The sequence below is a fragment of the Humulus lupulus genome, chromosome 8, assembly GCF_963169125.1.
Source record: "Humulus lupulus chromosome 8, drHumLupu1.1, whole genome shotgun sequence".
Taxonomy (NCBI): Eukaryota; Viridiplantae; Streptophyta; class Magnoliopsida; order Rosales; family Cannabaceae; genus Humulus; species Humulus lupulus.
Window position 1 is genome coordinate 31,091,484 of NC_084800.1, and position 23,802 is coordinate 31,115,285.

The 23,802-nt window shown below is 32.8% G+C and overlaps 5 protein-coding genes across 6 annotated transcripts; 2 read left to right on the forward strand and 3 right to left on the reverse strand.

Annotated features, from left to right (window-relative positions):
* The first annotated feature begins 239 nt into the window (after positions 1 to 239).
* On the forward strand, positions 240 to 4,783 carry LOC133796638 (ribosomal RNA small subunit methyltransferase, chloroplastic). Its single transcript, XM_062234239.1, has 10 exons — positions 240 to 527; positions 881 to 1,030; positions 1,282 to 1,335; positions 1,669 to 1,767; positions 2,366 to 2,461; positions 2,929 to 3,013; positions 3,364 to 3,416; positions 3,745 to 3,828; positions 4,026 to 4,136; positions 4,225 to 4,783. Exons 1-10 carry the CDS (start codon positions 282 to 284, stop codon positions 4,288 to 4,290), a joined length of 1,044 nt encoding a protein of 347 aa, XP_062090223.1. The 5' UTR covers positions 240 to 281; the 3' UTR covers positions 4,291 to 4,783.
* LOC133796640 (uncharacterized) lies at positions 4,644 to 5,574 on the reverse strand. Its single transcript, XM_062234241.1, has one exon. The coding sequence runs from the start codon at positions 5,347 to 5,349 to the stop codon at positions 4,870 to 4,872; it is 480 nt and encodes a 159-aa protein (XP_062090225.1). The 5' UTR covers positions 5,350 to 5,574; the 3' UTR covers positions 4,644 to 4,869.
* Positions 5,575 to 6,264: 690 nt separating this feature from the next.
* Positions 6,265 to 10,131, reverse strand: LOC133796639 (protein-ribulosamine 3-kinase, chloroplastic). Its single transcript, XM_062234240.1, has 9 exons — positions 9,858 to 10,131; positions 9,057 to 9,210; positions 8,790 to 8,880; positions 8,629 to 8,703; positions 8,456 to 8,544; positions 8,179 to 8,297; positions 7,406 to 7,546; positions 6,750 to 6,826; positions 6,265 to 6,538 (listed from the first exon to the last, which is right to left on the reverse strand). The coding sequence occupies exons 1-9, from the start codon at positions 9,961 to 9,963 to the stop codon at positions 6,392 to 6,394; spliced, it is 999 nt and encodes a 332-aa protein (XP_062090224.1). The 5' UTR covers positions 9,964 to 10,131; the 3' UTR covers positions 6,265 to 6,391.
* A 3,951-nt stretch (positions 10,132 to 14,082) lies between these two features.
* On the forward strand, positions 14,083 to 15,664 carry LOC133796642 (uncharacterized). Of its 2 annotated transcripts, none has more exons than XM_062234243.1 (2): positions 14,083 to 14,345; positions 14,950 to 15,664. In XM_062234243.1, exon 2 carries the CDS (start codon positions 14,966 to 14,968, stop codon positions 15,398 to 15,400), a length of 435 nt encoding a protein of 144 aa, XP_062090227.1. In that variant the 5' UTR covers positions 14,083 to 14,345; positions 14,950 to 14,965; the 3' UTR covers positions 15,401 to 15,664. The 2 variants fall into 2 exon arrangements, with proteins under 2 accessions (XP_062090227.1, XP_062090228.1); XM_062234244.1 differs by having other exon boundaries at positions 14,953 to 15,664.
* A 481-nt stretch (positions 15,665 to 16,145) lies between these two features.
* Positions 16,146 to 18,945, reverse strand: LOC133796641 (RING-H2 finger protein ATL5-like). The gene is made up of 3 exons (XM_062234242.1): positions 18,425 to 18,945; positions 17,609 to 17,706; positions 16,146 to 16,904 (listed from the first exon to the last, which is right to left on the reverse strand). The coding sequence occupies exons 1-3, from the start codon at positions 18,581 to 18,583 to the stop codon at positions 16,520 to 16,522; spliced, it is 642 nt and encodes a 213-aa protein (XP_062090226.1). The 5' UTR covers positions 18,584 to 18,945; the 3' UTR covers positions 16,146 to 16,519.
* Between the last annotated feature and the right edge of the window lie 4,857 nt (positions 18,946 to 23,802).

Genomic DNA, 23,802 nt, shown 5'->3' on the forward strand with positions numbered 1-23,802 from the left:
AAAACATGTTTAAAGATATAATATTTAAATAATGTAGAAAAATATATAGAAAAGCTATGCATAATATAATATAAAACTTAGATGTAAAATAAAAAATATATTGAAAGTGCTCTAATAATGCCATTATACATTGACAAATGGATTTTCAATTATACACATAAATTACATACAATAATAATAATTCCAAAAAAAAGTAGTTTTGTCACATAATAACCATTTATTTTATGTATATTTTTATCGTGGAAGCACTGTCTTTGTGTGGATCAGTAGAGCCAAACGACATGACTTCACCACTTCATCTCCTCCAATATCTCCCGCCAATATCTATAGCAACGACCACGAAACAGAGGCTAAAACCTTCACTACCATTGCCCAATAACCCAGAAGGCTCTCGAAGACCCTCTTGTCCGTACATTAAAGCTTGCTCCAGAACAAGAAATGAGAAGAGGAATGGCCCAGATGACTACCACGCAATTCTCAAAGCTCTCAACTCTAAAGGCCGCTTCCCAAGAAAATCTCTTGGCCAGGTTTCCTACTGTACTTATATTTTCTCAGTATGCTTCCCGAGAAAGGAATTGCCATCCGTGTACTGAGTTTGCTTTCTGCTCTTTTGTTTGGTTGCTGCGGAAAGTTAAACTTAGTGAAAATTGAAATGACTTAGTAGTGTTTTCCAAATGATTTTAGAAAAGGTTTGCGTAATATGGCTCAAAATCACCTTTTCTCTTTAATTTTGAAAATGGGTTTGATTGAATTTGGGTGCTAACACGTAGAAATTGGTTGAGACATTTTGTCGAGCATTGTTTATACGATTTCTGTAGTACTCTAGTATATAATAATTTTTCTGTTGCCCTGGGTTTTGGCCTTTTGTGTATGTTTACAGCACTACATGTTGAACTCGGAGGTTAACGAGCAGCTTTCCATAGCAGCCGAGGTTAAAGAAGGTGATTTGGTATTAGAAATTGGGCCAGGAACAGGGTCTTTGACTAACGTTTTAATCAATGCAGGCGCTTATGTCCTCGCAATTGAGAAGGTTAGTGGGAAAAATCATAAGCTCTATACTGTGAACTTTAAAAATACTTTTCAAACTGTTGAGTTTTAAAATATGTTGCACATGACAAATCACATGATTAACTGTTTCTCAGCTTTTCTGAAGTTGTTTCAGTTGTTGTAACTTGTAACTGGAATAATTCCCAAACTCTTTTGTTATATATATAATGTTTCAAATTATATGGATCCTGGATGATATTGCAGACTGATTTCATGTATTGTTAATGAGTTTAGGATCCTCACATGGCTGCTCTTGTTAGTGAAAGATTTGCAGGCAACCGTTTTAAGGTATACAATATTTTGGTGATAAAAGTGAGTTTTAGTGAAAGTGATATGTTTATTATGTCTAGAATTCTTTCCAGCATTAGTAAATTTATTGCTTTTATTGAAGAGTGGGAAATATTTTGTTGCAAAATGAAATAAATTATTCTACAGGGACCAGTTCTATAGTCATTTTTCTGTACAGCTAAGAATTGAGCTATGCATATCACAATAGTTTTGGGAAGCTGGATTCATTTGTTTTATGTATTGCAAGTCCCTTTCATTCCGTATTCTTATCAAAGCAAGTTCAGTAGTTAATTTCTCAGGCATTCTTATTATCCTTTTCCTTGAAACTTAAAGGTAATCTCCGAGGACTTTCTCAAATGCCACATTCGCTCACACGTGCTGTCGATTATGGAAAGTGCAAAGTCCCTGAACATAAATTCAAGATATGCAAAAGTGAGAACACTACTCCACTATTATTACTGCACATGTATTTTTTTTTCCTTTGTGGAATGATACACCTAAAGTTGTTTTAATTTATTATTTCTGAATTTCGAAAAGAAGTCAACCAAGTTGAGACTACTTTAAGAGGGGAAAAAGAAAATCCAGAAAGCCAGAGGTCTAATATGATTTTCTTTTACTGCCGTAGTTCATAGGAGGGATATTCCTTTTACTGACGGCCAATTAGAATATATTTGAAATTTACATATGTTGGACCTCACTTTAGAGGATATATTTATATCTATTGAGCTTGAGAATTAAATCTAGTCTGTTTTTCACTGCATCACAGGCAAGTATATTACCAATGAACACGGCATCTTCATTTTGGAATGCCAAGTCCCCACACTGGTATTCCAAAAACCTATTCTAAGAGTCTTATTTTGGGATGAAATAGACCTAGTCAAAGTAGATTGGCTTAACAAGGAAGTAGTTGTTCTCTTTAGCTGCCTTTGGAAGTCCTTGGGATTGTTTCTTTGCTTACATAACCCAAGTAAAATTAATAGTAATAATTACTTGTTTTACCAGTGTACTTGTGTGACTTTTCAATGTGCAGGTAGTCTCAAATCTTCCATTTAATATAAGTACAGATGTAGTTAAGCAACTTCTTCCAATGGGTGACATATTCTCAGAAGTTGTTCTCTTACTCCAGGTTGTTACTTTTTCCTCATGGTTCATTGTGGAATCTACATTCTTGTTGTTTATATGTCATGGTCCATTTCTTAAAAAAGTATTCATGGCTAAAGTCGTTTCACTTATGAATTATGTTAGGACTGTATTCTTTCTGTCTTCGTATCTGGTCATCATACCAATGGCAGGCTCCAAGACGTTCTTTATGTTAATTTTGAATTGTTAATGTAAATATTTGTGCTAGTTAGAAGATCATGAGCTCTTCCAAAAATAAGGGCATCATCACCTCTAGGCCTTCTGCTTTCCAACCTTTTTAGAAAATAACTCTAAATGCTTGAAATTAGAAAATGCCTTATTTGTTGGTAATCTTTGAAAATTAAGCTCTATGGTCCCACAGCATCATAAAAGCAAGTATGAATTGAAACATCTTAATGAACTACTGAACCTGTATCCTTGCTTTATATGGCTATGTGCTTAAAATTTATTCAGGAGGAGACAGCTCTGCGATTAGTAGAATCGTCTTTGGGGACACCTGAATACCGACCAATCAACATCTCTGTCAATTTCTATTCAGGTATCTTTAAAATTTGTTTACTTCTCTGTTGGCCAACTTTGTCGTGCTTCTAAGTTGTATAACGATTGGTGGTAATTTGGAATTTATAAAAGCAGAAATTACTTAAAATTCTTTTTTTACAGAAAATAGTTGAGCTTTTTACAATCTCGTTGTATTTGTACTTTTGACTCCAGGTCTCATAAAAACTACTAACATTACCTGAAGGGATACTTTCTAATAAATATAGTTTTAAAACTGGTTTCTAGATATTTACACTATTCTATTTTATGAAAATTTGTGCGACATTATGTATGCAGTTTCTCCTTTTTTGGATTTAATACCAAGGTTTCTGTTGTGAAATCCTATTTCAGATCCTGAATTCAAATTTAAGGTGCCAAGGACAAACTTCTTCCCTCAGCCTAACGTAGGTGATCTATCATCTCAGGAATACAGATTAAATGCTAATAATTACCATGGACCATTTTTTCAATATGCTTATGAGTGTATTTCATAGTGTTTTTATTGGAAATTCTACCCAAATTCCTATAGATAACTGCTTCAGCTCTCTGTTTCTATAGTCAGTCACTCTATGTACTTTAAACATATTATGTCAAGTTGTCAACAAATGAGACATTAAAAGATGACTATTTGTTTTGCCTTCACATAATGCACGTACATGGTAGACAAACATCATGTACATTGGTCTTTTATATGAATTGAGGCTGCTCTGATCCTTTCTTATGCTAGTGCAGGTTGACGCTGCTGTTGTTACATTTAGGCTGAAGCGAGCCGAAGACTACCCCTCAGTTACCTCCACCAAAAGCTTCTTCTCCATGGTTGCTTACTTTCTGACATGATTAAGCGTTTTAACTTGTAGAATTTCATTATAAATTATCTTGTAATGTCATGTTAAGTTATTCTCTGCATTATCTTGTTGCAAGCTATGTCAAAACAGGTGGTTAGTTACCTTTGTTCATGCTTCTCTAAATCTACCCAATTTCTGCTAACTTTCTCTTATTGTTTGTCGATAAAGATCAATTCTGCTTTCAATGGAAAACGAAAGATGTTGCGAAAATCACTTCAGCATTTATGCTCATCAACTGAGATCGAGAACGCTTTAGGAAGCATTGGTCTTCCAGCTACGGTATTCAATTATCTTATCCTCACAATTAAATCAACTTTATGTTCTCATTCTCCAACTTACCTTAAAATTCAAACATTTCATGTCACAGTCGAGACCAGGAGAGCTTACTGTGGATGATTTTGTGAAGCTTCACAATTTGATTATGGAGATCTAACTCTTAAATCTGGTCGTTCTACTAAAGCTAAGCTAGAGAAGAAACTATACATACACTCAACTATGGCTAAAGATGGATGGAAAATTAGATTGACAATCCAATCCAGAATGTTCCAGCTGATGAAAGGAATTGGCACTCGGCTGCATTAATTGGAATCAAAGAATTTTCTGGCCCCCCAAACAGAGGTTCGATAATTTATGTTGCACCACTTATTTTGTGTTGGATCTTTAGCAAACAGAAATGGGAAAATTCATCTTCTTGTTTGCTTTGACAGCGTAAACATCGTCATTATATAAGAAAATAAAATGAAATGAAAAATGCAATTGATATATCTGTAAATTGTGTCGACTCAGTGCAAGAAAATAATAATTGCCATTCAAAGATTTAACTCAAAAACTCTCCCAGGATTAGGAAAGTAGGAAAACAGGTTTCTCATTGTAACGTAGTGTACATTTCTGTTCAGCTCTTCTGAATCACAATATTTCTTTTTCTTTTTTTTCATCTACAAATTTCTTTTCCATAAACACACAATGAATATAAGAAGTGACTAGGGGCTGAGTTCTATGTCTGTTCCCTCTCTCATCCATGAAATTGATACACAAGGTTCAGAGCTCTCAACCTCGTGGCATAAGGATCAAAACCCTCAATGACCCCATGAAACCCATCATCATTCAACCTTCTCTCCTCCGCCATGGCCACCGCCGAAGGCGAAAGCGGCCGCTTGGGACGCTTATTCTTAATGAAGCAGTCCCTCATCTTCTCCTCCACACTGTCCACGGTGCCTCTGTAATTATCTTGTTCGACATCGTCGTAGTCGTCATCACCCACTTGCATCGGCTCATTGCCATTGACGACGGCGTCGGCGGTGGCGAATAGGGGTTGGGGGAATTGGGGTTTAGAGAGGAAGGTGGAAAGGTGTTTATGAGATTGGTGGAAGGAGGAGTATATTTGGAGAAGGTGGGTGGGGTCAGCGGTGGTGGGGAGTTGTTTGGCTGCGAGGATAGCTTCCTCCATGGAGAGTATAAGGTCTGGTAGAGATGGTGGGGCTTCTTCGTCCATGGTTGAGTCGAGTTACGAGTTAGGACTCAGACCAAGGATGGTGATTCGAGTTCGGAAAATTAATTACTAGAGTAAATCAAAGGTTTTGAGTTAGGCTTTTTTTTTTTTTAATTCTGAGTGAGTGAGTTATCTGGTCTATGCTGCCTTTATAGTTCACTTGCTTCTTTTTCTTTTATCCAAAATTAAGTTTCCTACTAAAGTATTCATGTTAGCAAAGACGCCACTAATTTCAAATTAGCACTTTCTCTTTTCGCATACTTCAGGTGAAAATTCGTCAACTCAATATAAATTTATTTTTTCTAATTGTTTTTCATAGCAACTCAAAAAAATGATGAAAATTATTTTATAACACACTCAATTAAATATGTATATTTATTTATCCATTATTAATTTCCTGATGAACTAAAGTTACAATGTGAAGGGCAATGAGTTCCTAAATTTTGTATGTGAAGTTCTTTCTAAATTTTGAAGGGATGAGAGGGATGATTTTTGAATTAGAGATTTTCTTTTTTTTTTTTTTGGTGTTGTGTTGTGCTTTTAGAGGTAATTAGGTCATTTTAAGTGGGTAGATAGATAATTTATGAGAAACACCAAAAGGGGTATAAACACAAGACATCCAGCTTGCTGTCATGATAAAACGCGGTGTTTGGATGTGTGAAGGTAAATGGATGATAATTTTTTGAAGTTAATGTATGAATTTGGATAATTAGTATTTTTAGCTGGGGACAATATTCCAATTGTGTTAATTGGCTTTGGGTTAACATTCAAATCAATATTGAGATTAACTCAAAAGACAAATAAAATTGAGATTTTATCATAAATTCAGTTAATTTTTCAAATGGCTGTTTTTTTGCCATTAGAAACCATTTTTGTCAAACGATCAACATTTACCAAAGGCAATAATGCAACAAGAACAAAGTTCAACCTAGGCTTTTAGAGTTCAATTGATCAAAATAGTATAAATGACAAGCTAGATGGTATATACAATATACATTGATATTGAACTTGGTCACCAAAAAAAAAAAAACAAATAAAGGAAGGCCTAGGCTTTTAGAATCCGTAGATAGTGATCTATTATAGACATGGCAGAAGAACGATAGCCAGAACCAAAAAGATTGTAATGATTCAAGTAATGATACAACAAATACAGATCTGTCCTCTTCTCAAACCCTGGTTGTTTGGGCATCACCTGGAGAAAAAAACACACACATATTACTCTATAATGATGAAACACTTGTGAGTTGGTACTTAGATTAGGCAAGCTTGAGTTGGTTGTTCTTAGATTTACATTTACTTTAGGAGAAACCAGAGTTATTTATATCAATATTATGAGGTCTAGTCTCTATAGACAACAGAAGAAACGGTTTTCTTTTCAGTTCTGAACTGGAAATGACAATTACCTCAAAATAGGCACTGTAAAAAGATCCTCCAAAGCCAGCACACCAGGACATTCCAAACTCGGCCTCATTGTGTCCATCTATAAGAGAAAGAAAAATAGCACATGAAAGTGAAACCAAGTTTAACTTTTGAAAAATCATTACCAATTCTTGAGTCGTGACCAAACTCTTACATGATTCGAAACTAAAAAGGTATTGTATTGTAAAAGTCGTAATCATCAAGTTACACAAGTATTGTTTTTGTTCCTTCACTCTAATACAACCTCAACTTGTGTAACCTAAATTCTCCTTTCATCAAAATTTATAGTTAGGCTCTGTTATAGAGTTGGTTAATTTTGTAATGAGAGCTAGCTAATTATACATATACGTAATAGCTTGTAATCATTAATTAGATATGAAAGATACAGATTCCCTTCTTCATATTTTCCTTTCAATAATGACTAATATCATCCTAGTAAAAAGCAGAATAGCTGGTACAGAAAACAGCAGCAATTTGGAGAATTTAAAGCTTCCAAACGGTTAAAATTCCATTATGTGTAACTTATCATGCGAATTACAACCATATATTAGTTTTAGAATGTCTTCAACTTAATAGTTCACTTTCAATGAATTCTGTTCTAGCAAGATGCGTAACTATCATTAGCCTCGTTACAACTTACAATAACATGCAGGGTCAAGTATAATAGGCTCTCCATTTTTGTCGGCACCAATGTTCCCACTCCACAAGTCTCCATGTAACAAGCATGGCTCTATCACCACACCATCAAAAAGGGGTCCCATACTTTTCACCAATCTTTGTCCTGAATATATGGATGACAATAACCCATAGTCAATAAATCATTTATCAACTATAATTAAATGTTAAGGATTCTCAAGACCCAGTTAAATAGTCATAGTAACAAAGCAGACCACCAATAACAACAAAATCAAAATAAGGTTTTGAATACTGATAGACCTCCAATATGGTTCGCTTATGTGAGGCGGAAAAGAGATAACTGAATTAGTTGCATTGTAATTAGTTAGCACTGATTTGGTGGCTGCAGTGTGGGTTTGTAACTGACAGTTTGTTAGGATTTTAGAATGTATAATAGAGTATAAAGGCTGGTATTGAGATGACAAGGGCATTTTGGAACCTAAGGAGATTGGCTATCTCGAATAAGCCATTGTACACTGTCTTTGTGCTTGGTCTCTGATTTGGGGACTAAAGTGTGAGTAATAAAGAAGAGGAATATCATAGAATTGGCTGAGTTCTATCAAATACATAGTGTGTTCAACATCATATTAATCTAAGGGAACCAGAACCGAACTAAAACTATGCTTCCAGTTTACAGTCATGGCATAGTTTCATTTTATGTAAATGATTTAAATTATTTACAGTGAGTTGTAAGTACAACCAGACATGAACAGTGAATTTTCCAATTAACGAGATCACCTTTCTCATAGATGGTCCTGTCACCATACTGGTCTTGTGCTAGCTTCAACTGAAAGCCCAATCTATGTTCTCCATAAAACTGAATCCAATCTGACGCCCAAGTATTTATCTGTGGAGTACTGCAGAGATAAGAGGAAACCATCAAATCATCTTGTTATAAATTATTTAGCATAAACAATTTAACTAGTCAAAAAATTCCACAATATTGTGGGTTCCCAAGTATATGATTATGAATGATTGACAGAAACCATGTTTTTTCAATATCCAATAAAAGTACCTTCCAATAGTGTTATCAACATCAAAACCAAAGCCTTTGTCTGTTTTTCCAGCTCTATGCATTTCTGCAAGTTTCCTTCCTAGAACAGACTGAAGACCAATAAATTCAATAAACTTGGAAGGCAAGCTTTTTGTAGCAACATTTAACTTATAGAAAAACTTAGTAATCCTCACCTGATCACCTCTAGATGAACCAAATTCAATAAACTCCATGATAATGTAAGAACCACCCGTAGGTAGGGACCCAACCTACAATGCTTAAGAATATATTCAACTAAAGTCTGCCCTCATAGCTAGTAAACTATTACCAGATTAATAGATTCAAATTTTGCGACCTTGAATGGTTTTGGTACACGAATTGAATTGGTTTCGTACATGGCATTTAATCCAAGAGCTTCTCCCTCAAACATTGAGGGTCCAATACTCCTGATTCAGGGTTTTATAAAGCATGAGTACTTGAATGATTTGAAATTGAAATTATAATTAATGTAGTAGCATCTATAACAACAATGGCCTAACAGAAACAAATTTTGCAATAATTGGATCGGTCATTGTGAGCAGAATAATCTGATCAAGGACAATACTAAGTGTGTATAGTATACCTATTTGTTTTGACAAAGAAAGAATCAGCATCAGTGTCATAGCGATTGGCACGATTGATGCAACCACCACCTACAGGACTAATTCTTGTTATTTTCGTCGCGTTTCCTTCAGAGAGAATCCATTCACGGATTGGATCATCACTCATGGCATTCACTGTAAAATAGCTCAAGAAAATATGAGTTTAGTTAGCAAAAGAGAGGTCCTGGTATTTGAAATTTAAGGCTGAAGAATGCAGCTTAGCAGCTAATTTTTTCACCTAAATCAGTTCCATTAAAGTTCTAATTTATAACAATCAATAATTGCCAACCGTTAAGATGTAAATTCTTCTAGAACTCAAATAACTCAAGAAATACACTGACACAGTTTATAAACATTCAGAAGCGTTCAGAGAGTAAATTTGCAATACCATAGTCTTGTGTGTCAACAAAATAAAAAACAAAAACAAGATACAACAAATGAAAATCAAATTGACACTGTGAATAAGAACATTAATCCAACCAAACATTATAAATATGTACATGTTAAACCATATAAAAACCCAGGAACATTATAGAATAACAGACAAACTCCAATAGCAAATGCTAAGATTAAAAGAGAAAGCGCATTCATGATTGCGACGAATTAAGAAATGGGTATACTCCAAAAAAAATTGAACTGTGACCGCATATAAAACTAAACTCTTCATGGAGAAGAAAAATTAAAGCTAAAACGCCATCCGCGTTCCGGTTTCCTTCATTTGTTATGTTAAATAGGACTACTTTTTTCCTTTTATAATCACAAATTTGATGACATATTCTTACTGATAAAAGGTCTGTGCTTGTGCTTGGTAGAGGAGAGTCGAGGAAGACGAGTAAGACGATAAGGGAAGCACGAAGGTGGAGCTATGGCTCCCAGATGAGCCACCATTATCACCTTAGAAAAAAAAAAAGTTCTCTTTCTACGGGTCGGACGGCCGCCGAACCGGGGTCGGTGATCTGTTACTCGTGTCGTTTTAATTGCTGGACTCGTGTCGTTTTGATTGCTGGGTTTTCATTCGTCTGTTATTCAGCGATGAAAACAGACAAACGACTAGGATGGGATCGTCTACCTGAGACACGTGTCTCATAAAAGTGGAGATATAATTACTTTTGAGATTTGCATAGCAGGTCCCAATTATACAAAAGTTGGGAAGTTGGTTTCCTAAAATTTTGACAGTGTATGGTGGAGGACTATTGCTGCCAAGAAAATTAAAATTGTGGACATTTACTAAAAAAATTTACAGACTAATGTACTAAAAAAAATTAGGACTAACTTGCCAAAATAAAATTATTTGTACTTATATGTTAAGACATTGTTCAAAATTTATATAGTTATAAAAATATAATATAGAATAAATCACATATCGACTTACATGTTCACATATTTAATATTTTTGAGATAAAAAATATAATTGTAAAAAAAATATTTTAATAATAATAAAAAAAATAATTTTACTTTTACTTTAGGGCTTTTTTCATTAATACATATATACAAAAGTTTTAATGCAAAAATATGGTAATTAAAGAATTCATTCATTAATATATTCCTTTAAGATGTTTTGTAAAAATACGATTTGCACAATAGTACGCTTTTGAAGTAAGTATTACAAACAATGTGAATCTTAGTCTAATTGAAATTGAATAAAGCATAGTCAAACATGTGTATATGTAGTATGTTTTGTTATTATTAATTTTTTTTTAGATTCCATGTCACATGAGTACCATGTATAGAACTTTATGTTCATTTATATATATATAAACTAAATCATATATATATATTAGGGCTTTTTTCATTAATACATATATACAAAAGTTTTAATGCAAAAATACGGTAATTAAAGAATTCATTCATTAATATATTCCTTTAAGATGTTTTGCAAAAATACGATTTGCACAATAGTACGCATTTGAAGTAAGTATTACAAACAATGTGAATCTTGGTCTAATTAAAAGTGAATAAAGCATAGTCAAACATGTGTATATGTAGTATGTTTTGTTATTATTAATTTTTTTTTAGATTCCATGTCACATGAGTACCATGTATGAAACTTTATGTTCATTTATATATATATATATATAAACTAAATCATATATATATATATATTATCATAAATTATGGGTGTTGTACAGGTAAAATTATGTGGGTATATGTTCAACACGTGGAGTAGCTGCATTTATAAAAAAAAAAAAACAAGTATATAGTATGTATTGATATTGTTGATCTTCTCATTTTCATGATTATATATGTCACTTGAAATAAAGTTGAAGATCAACAATTTTATTAATATAATACTGGGGAAAATTTTATAATTGTGAAAATTTTAAATGTGTAAAATTGAAAACTTGGAAATGTCCATGTGAAGTTATGATGCTATTTTAATTAAATTAATTAATTATTCCTTCATTTTTTTAAGTCTTTGTTTTGAAGAAATAAAATAAAGGAGGTTGCAACCTTCAATGCTTTTCTTCCCACCTTCAATATTTTTTCCCTCTAATTTTGAGTTGTGGTGATAAGTGTTATTTCGTAATCGGACTTGTTAATTGAAATTGTTGATACTACAAAAATGAAACTTTATTATATGGTTGTTTAAGGAGTTTCAATGGTTGCTTAACATGTTACTTTATGAGTTGTTAATCAAGTTACTTTAATGAATGCGTAAGGAGATTCAAGGGTTGATTAATAGGTTATTTTATGGGTTGATTAGGATATTTAAGGTTGTTTAACATGTTGCTTTATATGTTGCTTAATATGTTGTTATATAGAATTACTTCAGAATTTTCAAGGGTTGCTTAAGATGTTGCTTTATAGATTGTTTATGAAGATTATGGGTTGTTTAGGAATTTCAAGAGTTGCTTAAGATGTTGCTTTATAAGGATTATGGGTAGTCTAAGGAGTTTCTAAGGTTGCTTAATAGATTGTTATTCAGTGTTGCTTAAGGAGTTTCAAAAGTTGCTTAATAAGTTAATTTATGCGTTGTTTATCAAGTTGCTTTAAGAATTGTGTAAGGAGTTTCAATGGTTGCTTAACAGTTTGTTTTATGAGTTGCTTAACATGTTGCTTAATATGTTGTTATGTAGAATTGCTTCAGAATTTTCAAGGGTTGCTTAAGAGTTTGTTTTATAGATTGTTTATGAGGATTACAGATTGCTTAGGAGTTTAGAGAGTTGCTTAACATGTTGTTTTGTGAGGATTATGGATTGCTTAAGTAGTTTCTAGGATTGCATAATAAGTTGTTTATGAAGTTGCTTTAAGGATTGCGTAAGGAGCTTCAAGGGTTGCTTAACATGTTAATTTATGAGTTGCTTAAGATGTGTGATTTATGTGTTGCTTAATAAGTTATTACATAGAATTGCTTTAGAATTTTCAAGGGTTGCTTTATAAAATGTTTATGAGAATTATGGGTTGCTTAGGAATTTTAATGGTTGCAGAACAAATTAAAAGAAACATATACTATTTTATTAAGTTTATGAGGTAGCTGCAGCTCAGGTTGCATATATAAGGTTGTTGTTGGTGTTCCATAGGAGCTTGCTGAGGTTGCATCTCATGTTGCTGAGGTTGCATATAAGGTTGCTAGTATGGTTGCTTAAGTTGATCCAAATAACTTTTTTTTTCATCATTGTTTATCAAATTGACAAATCAACCGAAACATCTAATAAAGCAACCAAAACAACCTTATAAACAACATCATTAGACATATGATGAATTCAAAATAAAGTTTAATAAGGTTACTATAGAGTTTAGGTTGCATATGAGGTTGTTACGGTTAATTAAATTTATGTTTGTGTTAATATTTAATTGTAGCAACCTCATATATTATCATGTTGCTTTGATCTTATATTGATTGTTTTTTTTTTAAAAAATCATCAGATTAATTAGGAAAATTTCTTGTTTGTCATATTTTTTGTCAACTTAAAAAAAAAAACAACCTAATCATAATTTTTAATAAGTTTTTATTTCAAAATTAATATTGTTATAATAACATTAGTTCTACAAGTATATAACTCTCATCATATATGTATATATATAGAACTTTTTATAAAATGTGGAATCAATTTGATTCAATTCTCTCTTATAAATGGAACGTACTTATAATCATTTTAATCAATAAATAATATATATATACATATGTGAGTACAATAAAAATGATGTCAATGAATTAATAAAGAGAAGCAAACCTACAAACTCAATTGTGTTTATCTGGAGGCATTGATAAAAATACATATCATCATATAACAAAGTTGGTAAGTGGTAGACAACAGCGTTTAAATAAAAAAGTATATTAGCTTTAAGTAGATCGTATTTTTGAAAATTTTAAATTAGTGAAATAGTATAATTGAAAAAAATACAATATAAATATAAAAGAGTAAAACTTGGACCGTAAAATTGAAATTTTATAGTAAATGTTAGTATACCAGGGAATTTCCCTTTACTTTATTATATATTTTAAGAGTATGTGTTAAGATGTATAATTTTATTGTTTAATAACTAATAATAAGATAAAAATTTAAATTAGGTGTACAAAAATTACAATTTTTTAAAATACATGTAAAAAAAATTATTTAAATAATTAATTTATTAAAAATAATATATAAAAAATCATTATATGAAAACATTTTGAATCATTATAGCAATTAAAATGGTGATTATCTTTTGAAAAGAAATAAATAGAATGGTACTATAGCCAATTTTAGTAAGACACCACCTCAAACCAAAAAGAAAAGAAAAATGCCCTAATTATTATTCCAAAAGTTTAATTAGTCTTATTTGCAAATCCATCCTGAACTTTTTATTTTTTGCAAATTGGTCTTGAACTTTTTTTATAATTTTTTTTTTAACAATAAACATTTCATTGAGTCAAATGAGTCAACTCAATCGATGTAGTCTTTTACAAATTTGCCAGATTCTATTGACTTTTCTCAGGACTTTAATTGAGGGTTAAAGTGTCTTTCAGTAGCAAACTTTGTTTCACCATTGGATAAGATGAATCCAACGGCTTATCACACGGGTAGGAGTACGGGACTTTCTTCCTCTTACGTCTCTCTCTTCCCTGTAACCGTCTTCCATCTTTGCACCCAAAATAAAAAACCGAGCTTTGTTTATTTTCTTTGATAATAAATAAAGTTTTTTTTTAATGCGAAATTTGTAATTCAAAACAGGTTGTTGGCTCTCTTTTGGTTTTTTTTGTCTGTTGGGTTTCTGGCCTATTTTTTTTTTTAGGCATAAACTTTGGGATCAAAATTTGAGGGTTTCTTCTTCTTCCTCCGCGGAAGGTATGATTTTTTTTTTTAATTATAATTGTTGTTTTTCATGTGGGTTTATTGGTATTTGTGTTTTAGATTCGGTTTACAAAACAAGTTCAGGAGTGTTAATCTATATTTTAGGCCATGATTTTTTTATTTTAATTTCGATTTTTGATTTGTGGGTTTTTTATTTTCTTTTTTATATTTGATTGGCTCTGGTGGATTAAGAAGAAGAATTTGACTCTGTGAAACATGAAATTTGAAATTATTTCATGAACTTCTGGTTTTGAAACGTTACTCAATATCATTCCAATGTTATTTTTCATAGTTGACTAGCTTGCTTAGTTTTTACTTTTGTACTAGTTTTAGGGTAAACGAATAACTGTACTATAAATACATATTAAAATCATCAACATAACAAGATCTGCAAATGACCGCTAATTTATAATACAACTGTGTTTCGGGGGGCTATTAAGCTGAGGACTGGTGTTAAATGTTGTGGCATTCATTTGATATTGTATTACTATAAAATTTAATGTTAGATATTTTTACTTCTTTCTATAATATGGGATTTTTTTTTCCGTTTTAAGACTGTTGATGCTTACACTTTTTTTTTTCTTTTTCAACTTCGTAGTAGCACTGGGGGAGAAATGCAGGATCCAAGGATGTTACAACCTGATGAAATATCGAATCATAAGCCTCGAAAGAAGAAGACACCACACCGAAAGGCTCCTATGCTTGCTGCCAATGCAGGTCAAGATGTACAAGGTTCTATGCCGATGAAAGCAGTGCCAAAGGCTCCTAAAAGAAATGTGACGAATGTGGTTTCTCCATTGGTTCACCAATCAGATAGGTCAAACTCAGATTCTGTGCCGGATTCTTCAACTTCTGGGAACGATTATCGAGCACTCAGGCGGAAGTATTTGCTGCTTGAGGAAGAGAGTTGCTCACTGGGGGGAGACTTGAGAGCAATCGAAGAGGAGGTTAACACCCTTGAAAATGAGAAGCTTGCACTCTTGGACAAGCTTGTTGTGTTAGAGGGCCTGGTTGATCCTTCCGAGTTGCAGTCTCAAGGGAAATTATAACTCATAGTTTCTCACATCATCACAGCTTGTTGTGATATGTTTTCATATAGTTGAAGAATGGATCAATGTCGAGCTCGTTGAGGAAGTCAGCTCTCCAAAACAAGGTTTTTATTGGGTAGTAAATGTATGATGAATGAATGAAGAATGCCCTCTGATATTGTAAATAGAGGTGGATAAGACAGACAGCTCGTAGTCATAGGTTTGATTCATTGTTTTTAACTCACTGAGTTCATATATAAGACTTTGTTGCATTGATTTCTTTCACTTCGCCGGTTTGATGTTTGTGATCATTCTAACTCCATAACGGACACTAGTGAGACATTTTAGAGGTATAAAGGCATGTATAATCCTCCTTATCGTAAAACTTGGCCCAATCACTGCTTTTGTTTGTTAATCTATCCAAACCTTTTCGTGTCAAATGGGAGAAAGAACCCAAGTGCAAATTGATCTGTCAAAAACCCATTGATATTTTATTTAGAATAATCCGCAGTTACCATCTTCAAAGTGAATTTTTCTTTCTTCGTCAGTTTTTTTAAACATTATATCACGTTTGATGCAGTTCTCTTCTGCTAGTTTGTTTCCTCTTAACTAGCATTGAGCTTCAGAAAAATGGGATTTAACTAATAACTTGCAGTAGGTCTTGAGGCAGTTTTCAAATGTTGCTAATCAAAACTCGCTTCTGTGATGTTAACTGAAAGATGTTTTTTTTTAAAATAAAAAAAAAAAGATCAACTTACGAATCTCATGGAGAAAAAGACTAATTTCACTAACCAGTAAAAACTGAATACTTATGATTGTAATTCCATACTTAAATTGTGAGGATTATGTCACAGTAAATTAGCACGACTTCAGTCTGATAATGCTACAAAAGAAAGGTGAATCATATGTACAAAAAGTATTGAGAAAACTTCCAAATCTAAAGACCTCCTGCCCTACCATCGATTTCCATTACCCTGGTAACTTGGAGAAAAGTAATATATAAAGTTATCACCACTCGGAAACAAACAACAAAAGCTACTACTCTCACCACCGAACTCACCTTTTTCTTTTCCAGGAAAGAAAACAATGCATTACCCATTGGGCCACGTGTAACATTTAAGAAGAGCTAAACTTGTGTTATCATTGCCTTGTTTCTGATTGTCCAGAGGTAGTCGGTTCAGCTTCAGAGTGGTTGCTAATGTTTGCCACAGATGATCGTTCTAATTCTATATGACTTTGGTTGCTAATGTTTGCCACTGATGATCGTTCAGGGCCAGGTAATAGCCACTGATGAGAATGTTCATGTGGGGTATTTTCAGACTCATCAAAAGACTGAGCCGAAGTGAACATTACTGGTCTGCCATGTTTTGTTCCCATAGACTCTTGTAATGGCAAACGGCAAACTGGACAAGTAGACTGTTTTCTTAGCCATACATCGATGCAAGAGAGGTGAAAATTATGGCCACATTTGGGCATAATTCTTAGCACTTCTTTCTCTTGATACTCACCCAAACATATTGAGCACCTGCATCAGAAAAGCGACAATAAAATTTCAGTCTCACCTGCGTTATCCATGGAGAAGGGAAACTACATAAAAAGACCAATAAACTGTTGAGTTTGATTAACATATTTGTGAAAGTTTAAAAAGCAAAAGAAGTTTTGTCTTAATTTCTAATGCTCAGCGTTAAGCGATCAGGTGGAGCATGGTGTCTACAACTGCTAAAGTATGTAAAATACGTATTCCTAATCAGAGTAGGACGACTAATCCATTCTTATTAGGACTACGAAAAGTGCAAATTCATTACCTCTACATAGTTAAGGTTGAAAATAGTGTCAATCAATTGCAGAGATAATAGGTAAAAGAAGGGCCTTGAACTGCAGTTTATAGTTTCAAAACTTTAAAAGATTGTATTTTCTCAACAGAAAAATTGGCTGATTTGATCTGTGAATGTAGGCATTCTTGAATAAACACTGGCGCTCAGCATTTGCTTGTATGCACATTTTTTAAGTTCTTAGCCTGTATCAAGGATTATTGGTAAACTGAATCGGTTCTTAACTCTAACAGCATGCTACAGAAATTCCTAGTCTTGTATTTCATCCTCATATGAAAAGTGAGGACCCAAATCGCCACATCACTTTATGGCCAAATTTTGGTAAAGATGATAATTTATATCTATATAGTTAAAGAGTTTATCACTTATATAGAGGTGGGCAGGTAGCCAAACTTACTGTGTGTCTTCTATAGAACTGAAGGCCTCATGGTTGAATTTCATAGTAGGAATTGCAGCAACCAAAACAGGTTCAAGGCCACTAGCCTGGTGCTCTGGCTGCCAGCAAACAATGAAAGCTTAAAATCCATATCTCCAAATTGAACCACTAACAGATTGAAAGAAAAAAAAAACGTAAAAACGTCAAGCTTAATACAAGAAATAGAAAATGCAACTTTGCATTTTTCTCACAAAGCCTCCCACAACATTAGGGTATAAATTTAGAACCCAAGAAGTCAACCAATGTCCATATCTATCTATATTTAGTTAACCACTGAAACCGAGCAAGCAATTACAACAAGGGGGTTTATATTTGTCCTAAATTTTCATTAGATATTTCAGCTATCTTCCAACTTCAGCAATGTTTAACCATTTTCAGCTAAAAGTAAATTTTATTTTCAAAGTTTCGTTTCTTCACCATTTCAATCCCCAGTACAAGAATAAGAGAGGGAAATTGTTTCCATCAATTTCAGAGCTTGACTCTGAATAATAAAAAACTCATATCAAAACAATAATAACTATATCAGCATCATATTTTCCCATGGAAAAAATAAGCCTGGATGAAATCAAATCTCTCATCTCTGAAGAAGCTACGGAGGTGCAAATTGATATCTGGATCACCCCCATATGTAAAACAAACACATACAATATACTAGATATATATATATGTGTGTGTGTTTATACAGAAGTAAGTGTCTCTAACGAGATTCATACATGGATAAAACCACTAAAACCCAATAATATAGTTGAAAATATCAGGAGACAGAATCAAACATACCTGTTCAAGATCAATCCTGGATTCAATCTCGAACATAGGCCGGGATTCGTTCCTCCGAAGTCTCCCACAAATTATTCTTGTGCAAACAAATACAATAAATGTTGCGCTCATACCAAACCCAATAACAGTAGTAATCAAATTCATGCCTCCACCCACCATATTTCAATGGTCTCCTACTTCTATACCCGATTTCAAGACGACCAAAAAAAAGTACAACCAAAAGCCAAAAATGGCAACAACAAAAAAATCCCTCTATTCCAACACAGAAACCAAGAATGCCCACAATCAAATTGCAACAATTTAAGAAATATACAGATCAGAAGCAAGAAGATTTGGAAGCCAAATCACAAAAACGAGGGTACCCATTTGGAATTTCAGTCGCTTTGTAATGACTCAAAGGTGAGTGAGCAATACTATTAAGAAGTGGGCTATGAAAAAAAAAAACAAATGGTGGGGATGAGGGATTAGACTCTAGAGAGAAAGAGAAGGAGAGAGAGAGAGGAAAAGAGAGTGGAGGTGTGGGAGGAACGAAAGAAGGAAAGAAGAGAAATCATTTTCTTTCCCTTTGGAATGGTATTGAAGTGGGGTCCATCCCCATCAAAAGAAGGGACCCACTCTAGACTTGATGAGCTTTAAATAATCCGACGATTGAGGATGGTTGTCAGTTTCGGCGGCAAAATAACATAAACGGTAAAAATAAAAATAGAAATAAAAATAGAGAGATTATATTCATATTGGTTGGACTGGGATTCTTTCTTCTTTTGTAATTAGTAAGTTAAAAAGTGAGAGAAAGTGTAGTAGATTTTGTTTTTGTTTTTGTTTTTTGGTCAGGTATGTTTGTGTTTGTGTCTGTGTTTGTGAGAATCTAATAATATCTCAACTCTTCTATCTTTTTTATCCTTTGCTTTCTGCACTTTCTCCAGTCCAGTTCTCAGCTTTCTCAACCATACTACTTGTGGATAAGGCAAGGCCTAGACGCCTTGAGTGAGTCAAACCCCTTTTTTTAAGTTTTGTTTTTATTTTTTTGCTTTGTGGGCATTTTGGCCTTTTTATGTTTTTGTTTTTTTAATATGAAAAAACAATGTAAGCTTCGCTCTCTACCAGAGGTCATATACCAAATTTTTTAATATGCATTTTGTTTAATTAATGCAAATGATGTAACTTTGGCTAATTTAATACGTTTATAGTATTAGATTCAACGGTAGAATATAAAGGGATAAAGAAAGGGAGTGGAATACTTGGATTACTTGCTCTACAATTGATGCATATTCTAAGCCAGTAGTTTTCCTTTTGGTCTTAAGACCTAAATCTAACTTCAAACAAGGTTGTTTTTTTATCCTAAGAAAAGTCATTATTAGGGCAAAAATGTCATGGTAAAATATGACTTAATTATTAACCATCATTAGATTATCCTTCTTGCTTGTGGTGTTCTTAAAATTGAATGTTAATGTTTTTTTGTTATGAATATGATTTGAGCCTCCTTGGTTGTGTTTTTTGCTTTCATGATAAATTTAAGAACTTTATGAACATGTAGAATGTTTGTAATAAGTTTTGATTTTATCATAAATAAAATGTCTCAAATATGTTAAGCTTGATTAACATTTTTTTATATCCTTTTTTATAAGTTTTAAAATATAGGAATAACATTTTTTGGATCTAATGATATAATTTGTAAAAATTAAAAGCACATCTAAAAAAACTTTAAGTTTCAATTAATACCATTTAAAAATATTAAAGACCTAGCTGATAAAAAGCAATTTTTAAGACTTAATATTACAAAATATAAAAAAAAGACAGAAGCTAGCAAAACTCATTATACGAGGGATGTACTAAACTTCATTGTTTAGATAAATTACAATATATAATTGAAGTGGTTCACACAAAATTTACTAGCCAATTTAACTTTATAACGATGCAACAAGCCTACTTTGCTAGCTTAGCTTACTTAAGAAGATTTAAGTTTTTATAAGATTTAAATATGAATATTTTTATATTTCTTAATTTATTGTACTTCATATATATATATATATATATGACAAAATACTAAAATGTTGTGGGCATTTCCACCCTTAGTGCGAGAAATTATATTGCTAGTGGATTCGCACGAGTGGATTCGCACCATATTTGTTAATAAATATATATTAGGCGAGGCAATCTGCATATGATTATGTCAAACGATTCTATATAGACATGACGATGTGATTGCGTGTTACAATGTGAATACTTTCAGGGTGCTCACATTTTTTATACGATTCCCTTAAAGAACTCCTTGAAATCAGGACACTCGTTGAGGAAACATTCAACCAGCAGAATCAGACAATTAACATACGTGTTTCAAATATAGAAAAAGTGGATTCTATAAATTGTACACTTATTATAATTATTATATAAAGATTATGCATTTATTTTAATTTTTGTCATTTTAATTGTAAATGATTAAAAGATACCTAGTTTAAAAAAATAAACAAAACAAAAAGGAAAGTTTATTTTTCTTATAAATAGGTAATCTGATAAATGAAAAAGAAAATTGAATTCAGACATAGTGTAGATAAGCTCGAATATCTGGTAGAACCACCATAATTCTTTGTATCTTTGCTTTATTTATTGAGTGCTCAAAACTATATTTGAGTACTTTGTTACAAAATTCCTCCAACAGCATAAATCATTTTTCCATCTAGAGTTTATATATATATATATTTATTGGGGAATTCTCTTATAAGGATTTCACTTTAAGCCCTACCGGTAGGGCTTTCAGTGTTCTCGACCCGTGAATAGTTTTTGGCGCGATTTTTTATGACCGTGTATATTGTAGCTATTTAGAGCATATGCAGATTTTCAAAAAATTTCGAATAGTTTACAGTACCGAAAACTAAGTTCAAACATGTTGTTGCACGTGTGACTAATTTTTTTTATGCGCGTGGAAAGCAACATCTTTGAACCTAGTTTTCAGTACTGTAAACTATTCGGAATTTTCTGAAAATTTGCTGGATACTCTAAATAGTTACTGTTATCCTTGTTTTCCCCGGGACGCGTGGCGTGACACCATGGGTGCATGGGCTCCCTCAAAGAGATCCAGGCCCATCCTGAGCCCAATGAACAGGGAAGAAGAAAGTCCTGATAGACCTTGTCCAGAATGAACCAGGCCATCAATAAGTGAACCCGGACAAGGTGTCCCCGTCCAGAATGAACCGGGCCATCAGTAAATGAACCCGGACAAGATGTCCGGATAGGGAAAGTTTGGTCTTCCCTGAAGCTGACAGGTCCCCGAGAAACACAGAAGTTGGTCTCCTCAACTATGAACAAGAAGTTACGCATGGAGCGTACACTGTTCCTGGGATACAGTGCCGCCACTACACTGACATATCTTGTCCCCCGAAGCTTCCCCGTAGACCGTAACACCCAGACTGAAGCTACTGTTTGTCGCGAGTCTTATAATGTGATCATGTTTGGGCTGGCCCAATGGGCCTTGGTTAATATATGTTGTATATTTCAATACTTTGTATTATGGCTCCATTAGCGAGCAAACTATGATTACATCTCTATTGAGCCAGGATTAGTCCAGCCCAAGCCCATTGCACAAGACTGTCTATAAATAGTGCTAGTTGTGCACAGTAGGGGAGATCCCCAGGTTTTTCTTGTAAGCAATTACTCTGCTCAAACTTGCAGAAAACTCCATTGTCAAAAGCTCTATAAACTCTAATACAACTGACTCGTGGACTAAGGCTCATTAACGTCCCAACCACGTAAAAACGTTGCTTGCATTTTCTAAATCATTTCTCTTTAAGCTCTCTTATCTTTAATAATTCTAGTTGCCGAAAATCTCGGTAAATAGTTACAATATACACAATCACAAAAAAAAATCAGACTGAAAACTATTCATGATTGATAAATAATAAGAACTCTATGGATATATATATAAATATATATAAAAAAACACTATTATCCTTTCTTTATATATATAAATATAATTTCTCTTTCTTCTATTGCGTAAAGCTAGAAGTAAAATCTCTGTTATTTTCTAAACTATACAATTAACTCTTCCATAAGAAATGAAATTTATATCATATTTTCACACATCGCATTTAGTTTATTATTCTTCACGGCAATGTTTTTATCTCTATCAAATGAGGAACTGTATCATTAAAAAAATAAAGTGAAATCAATAACCATAATGTATAAAATAAAAAATGTACAAGTATTAGTATTTATTTACCAATAGGATTATAACAACATGGAGTAACTAAAATGGTAAAAACGTCTCGTTTAAAAGAATAATCATAAATAAATTTGTGGAAATCGACTTGCATTAGTGTTAGTGGGTCCGTGGAGCCACAACGTACCTTCCAAGAAATTTTAGAGTAAGACACGTGTATGTTAGATATACCAACCCTTCTATATCTGAATTTATAATTTCGGGAAAATATATTACTTTATTTATTATTATTTCGTAAAAGTAATTTGTCACATCATAGCAATACTTGTGCCTAGCTACAATCTCCGTAGTCCACAAAACAAATCTTTGTATGCTAGTCGAACAAAACATCTACTCTTAAAACTCATTAAATTCTATCCACCACTATTCATGGAAATTAAATTTAAGGGGGCCTCCCTACTATTCAATAATATTATATAAAAATTGTGCACTTATGACTTATGTGCCAAATCTAAAGAAAATCTAAACAACATATAAAAATTGCAATCATTGGAACTAAAGTGTTATTTTCTTACCTATTTTCCTATATTAATTAATATGGCCTTTACCTTGGAATAAACCTTTACCCATGCAATTAAAAAATACCATGATTTAAAACTTTTTATATATAACTAAGTTTATAATATGATATTTATATAAAAAAAAAGTTTATAATATGACAAGTGTTTAAAAGTGAAAGAACGTGAGAAAAAAATATTATGAGATTAAAACTCAATTTCTTTGGCGAGATATCAATTGAGGTTTATCATTAATTGTAACGTCTCAATTTCTCTAATAAGGCTCAGTGTATTGATTAGGGGTCAAGAGGGCAATAATTAATTTATTATGTAAGTTCTATTATAATATAACAGTATTTACATGTTTATGTGTATTAAGCATGCATGTGAGTCTATTTCTTATTAGAAGTGCATTTTCGTAATTTTGGCACGTTGATGACATATTTGAATATATATGTATTATATGATTGAGACCACATCATTATGTGGATATATTTTGGTTATTCGACATGAGACGATCCTTGGGAGCAAGTTAGCGGTATAGTCATAACGATGTCAAAATACCTCGCTCGGGGTGAGCCTAGGGGTATTTTGGTAATTTAGTACATTACCGAGATTTATCGGGTAATGGGGAATTATTTAGTAATTATTTGAGGATATTGGAAGTA